This window comes from Gossypium arboreum, chromosome 13 (assembly GCF_025698485.1).
Source record: "Gossypium arboreum isolate Shixiya-1 chromosome 13, ASM2569848v2, whole genome shotgun sequence".
Lineage (NCBI taxonomy): Eukaryota > Viridiplantae > Streptophyta > Magnoliopsida > Malvales > Malvaceae > Gossypium > Gossypium arboreum.
Window position 1 is genome coordinate 118,815,796 of NC_069082.1, and position 3,596 is coordinate 118,819,391.

Consider the following 3,596-nt stretch of genomic DNA (forward strand, 5'->3'; position numbering starts at 1 on the left):
TTTTATTTTTCTAAAATAATATGCTATCTTAATTTTCAAGCTAAAACCTTAATGATGGCACGTGGCAAAAGGCGAACCCACAACGCGTCCAGGACACGAAAAGGGTATTAAAGTAATTTCAATTATATACGTGGATACCGGATCAATCTGAGATAATATTTTTAACTCCACTGTCACTCCCCCTTCCTTAAGTTGCCTATAAATAGCTATCAAGATCTTCAAATATTTTCACACTCATATTCAAAGCAATATCAAAGAAACAAGGCAAGAACTAGAAAACCAGATCGAAAAATGTCGGGAATCATGCACAAGATCGAAGAAACCCTTCACATGGGAGGGCACAAGAAGGAAGAAGAGAAGCACAAGGGAGAAGCTCATCACGAAGGCGGCCATGGCTATGGCGCTGCTGAGCACAAGGGAGAAGTTCATCACGAAGGCGGCCATGGCTATGGTTATGGCGCCGCTGAGCACAAGGGAGAAGTTCATCACGAAGGCGGCCATGGCTATGGCGCCGCTGCGGTCGCCGGTCACGGTCACGGTCACGGCGAGCAGCAAAAGGAAGGGTTTATGGATAAGATCAAGGACAAGATCCACGGCGAGGGAGGTCATGAACATGGTCACGAGGGCGAAAAGAAAAAGAAGGAGAAGAAGAAGCATGAAGATGGCCATGAAAGCAGCAGCAGCAGCGACAGTGATTAGATCTTCCATCATCGTCTTACTATTCCTCTCCCTTATAGTATCGGGTAAATCTTTTTGGATTTATTTTGCTATTCTATATGCAGAAATCTTGATGGCGTTTTAATACTTAAAATAAATTTAACTATATGCTTCAACCTTGTATTGTTGATTAAGCATGGAATTTTCTACCAAGAAAATGGTTAAAACAGCAACAGTTTCTAGATCCTAGCAAATCTAGTAACAAAGGGGAATTATGAATTAATAGTATTTTTTATGTCGAGAATATATATTATTTTAATTTCTTTTATTTTAATACGTTTTAATTTTAATAAAAATATTTTAGTTAGTAGCAGGTAAAATAGATATAAAAGTTTTGACCTCATTTTTAATATAAATTTATATATATTTTGTTGCAGGTGCATGGAATGAATGTGAAGGCTTGTCAAAATATTTGTATCATCTTTATTTTTATATGCGGAAAAAATGAAAAAAAAAAAGTAAAAAAAAAGGGGTTGTGTTTGGTGTATGATGGTAATAGTGTGTGATGTATTTGACAAGCTATGAATGTAATATGATATGAGAATAAATTTTTGTCATTATCTATACTCCAAATATTATGTACATGTATGTTTACTTAATTAAATTAAGTAGAAGTGATTCACTCAAAACAATCCAACCTCCACCACTACAAATCTCAAAACCCTCTTAGGAGATCATAAATATGTATGATCTTTGCTTATCTAAAGAAACGTGTCTTAAATTTCGACACGGTGGGAGTTGTTGAGTTTTGCGATTTTAATCGTTTAAGTTTGATTTTTAATTAATTTTAAATATAAATTTTAAAATTATATATAAATTTTAATTTAATATATAACTGTATATATGAATTTTAATTTAGTATAATTATATATATAAAATTTTAACTGTAATTTAAATGTATATTTAAAAATTTAATATGATTTAATATTATACATTTTAAAGAAATAAATATATAAATTAATTTTATATTAAATAAATATAAATATATTAATAATTTATAAGAATTTAATTAAATTAAAATTTTATATATAAAATTTTACAAATTATAATTTATGTATAGTTTTAAAATTATCTATTTTAAGTTTTATTATGCGTAGATTAAGATTAAATTTATTTGAGTTTATACTTGGATATATTTTAATTTTCAATTATATTATATTTATGCTTGTATTTATATTAGTAAATTGCTATTTATAATTTTTTTCAATTTTTAAAATAAAATAATAAATATACATATTTAAATTCATGTTATCTTATATTAATAAAAATATTAATATTAATTGAATTAAATGTTTAATACATGACGATATAAGTTAAACTATATAAGGTTTCAATTTTTTCCTTCTGAACACATCCTCATACTGAAATTGCTCAACGGTTTCACTTTTTTTTTTCCTTAGCCATCAACAATCTTAAGCTCAAATCAACTTGAAAGGAAGCAAATCAACTTGAAGGCTAAAGACCCATACTTCGTTTACCACTCCCAAGTGATTCTAGCCTATCACTGGAATTACTGATTCTAATCTATCACTGGAATTATTGATTACAGTTCTATTCCATTCAATCAAATACAAGAATACTATTACAATTCTATTCAATTCCATTTAACCAAACAATTAAATTACTAATTACAGTTTTATTCCATCACAATTCTATTTAATTACAACATTATTCCATTACAGTGAACTAAACATATCCTTAAATTTAAAGTTTAAATCTGTTTAAAAAAACTTTAAGCTCAATAATATATTAACAAATGACACAAAATAAAATAAATCAATTTTTTTATACATTCATTTTTTCCCCCTTATTTCTTCCTCTCCTCCTCTCTAAAAACCCAACAGTCCCAGCCATAAAAATCAAATTGACTAAATTTCGTTTTAGTTTTGGGGCCTGCTAATTTTCTTCATTATTCACCTAAAATTTCTTTCTTTCTTTTCTAATTATTTATCTATTTTTTTTTAATTCTATACATTAGTCTCTCTTGTTGGGTAATCAAATGCATCAAAAGAACTTGCATAATTATGGATATATGAAGTTTCCAACCCCTCACATATAAGGGTTAAGGGTTAATATGTAAGTTATCGCTAAATTTATTCAAAAGTATTTGGTTAATATTTAAACTTATATTACATCATTTAAGTTGCTACATTCATACTAACATTGTTAGTTGTGCTGACATGACACTAACAGCAAATTTGATGGTGAGACGTAATAGCATTTTAGTAAGTTTGATTCCACTTCATTGTTTTTTCATCCATTAATATCTAATGCATGTTTAATTAATATCTAATGCATGTTTAATCACCATTCATAAGTTGTTGTTCACATTAAATAGATGAGTTCTACAATAATATAAATAACGTGAAATTTATTTATTTTAGTTTTTAAATAATGTGACAAAAGGTTGCCCAAATGCATTTGAATTTGAAGACCTATTTGTCTAGGTTCATTCTTGATGTAAAAACTTTTTTTATATTTTTTATTAATTTATATATTTTATTTTTTAAAATTTAAAATTTTAATTTCCAAATAATAATATAAATAAAGTGAACATTTTAAAAATTAATTGTTATTAAAATACATATATTTATAATGAATATGGACAAATAGTTGTCCAAATTTAAATGCATTTGGACATTCTGGACACCAGTTTGTCCAAATTTATCTTTGATCCGAACAAATTTACACTTTTTAAATATTTTAAAATTTTTAATTTATATTTGTCACATGATATATTAAGAGATTGTCACATGCCACAATTGAATTGGTTATCGAAGCCACGTCAACATAAACTAACAATATTAGTAATGCAGAGGTACTAACCTGTGTAATAGGCCCAATTCGCCCGGCCCATTATAAACCAAAAATAATAAATA

The 3,596-nt window shown here is 27.6% G+C and overlaps 1 protein-coding gene across 1 annotated transcript; it reads left to right on the forward strand.

The window, feature by feature from the left end:
* The first annotated feature begins 201 nt into the window (after positions 1-201).
* On the forward strand, positions 202-1,349 carry LOC108461223 (protein SRC1-like). The gene is made up of 2 exons (XM_017760978.2): positions 202-743; positions 1,095-1,349. The coding sequence occupies exon 1, from the start codon at positions 292-294 to the stop codon at positions 697-699; it is 408 nt and encodes a 135-aa protein (XP_017616467.1). The 5' UTR covers positions 202-291; the 3' UTR covers positions 700-743; positions 1,095-1,349.
* Positions 1,350-3,596: the final 2,247 nt, after the last annotated feature.

What these genes read in the sequence shown, in the direction of transcription:
- LOC108461223 (XM_017760978.2), top strand. Translation starts at nt 292, where the DNA reads ATGTCGGGAATCATGCACAAGATCGAAGAAACCCTTCACATGGGAGGG.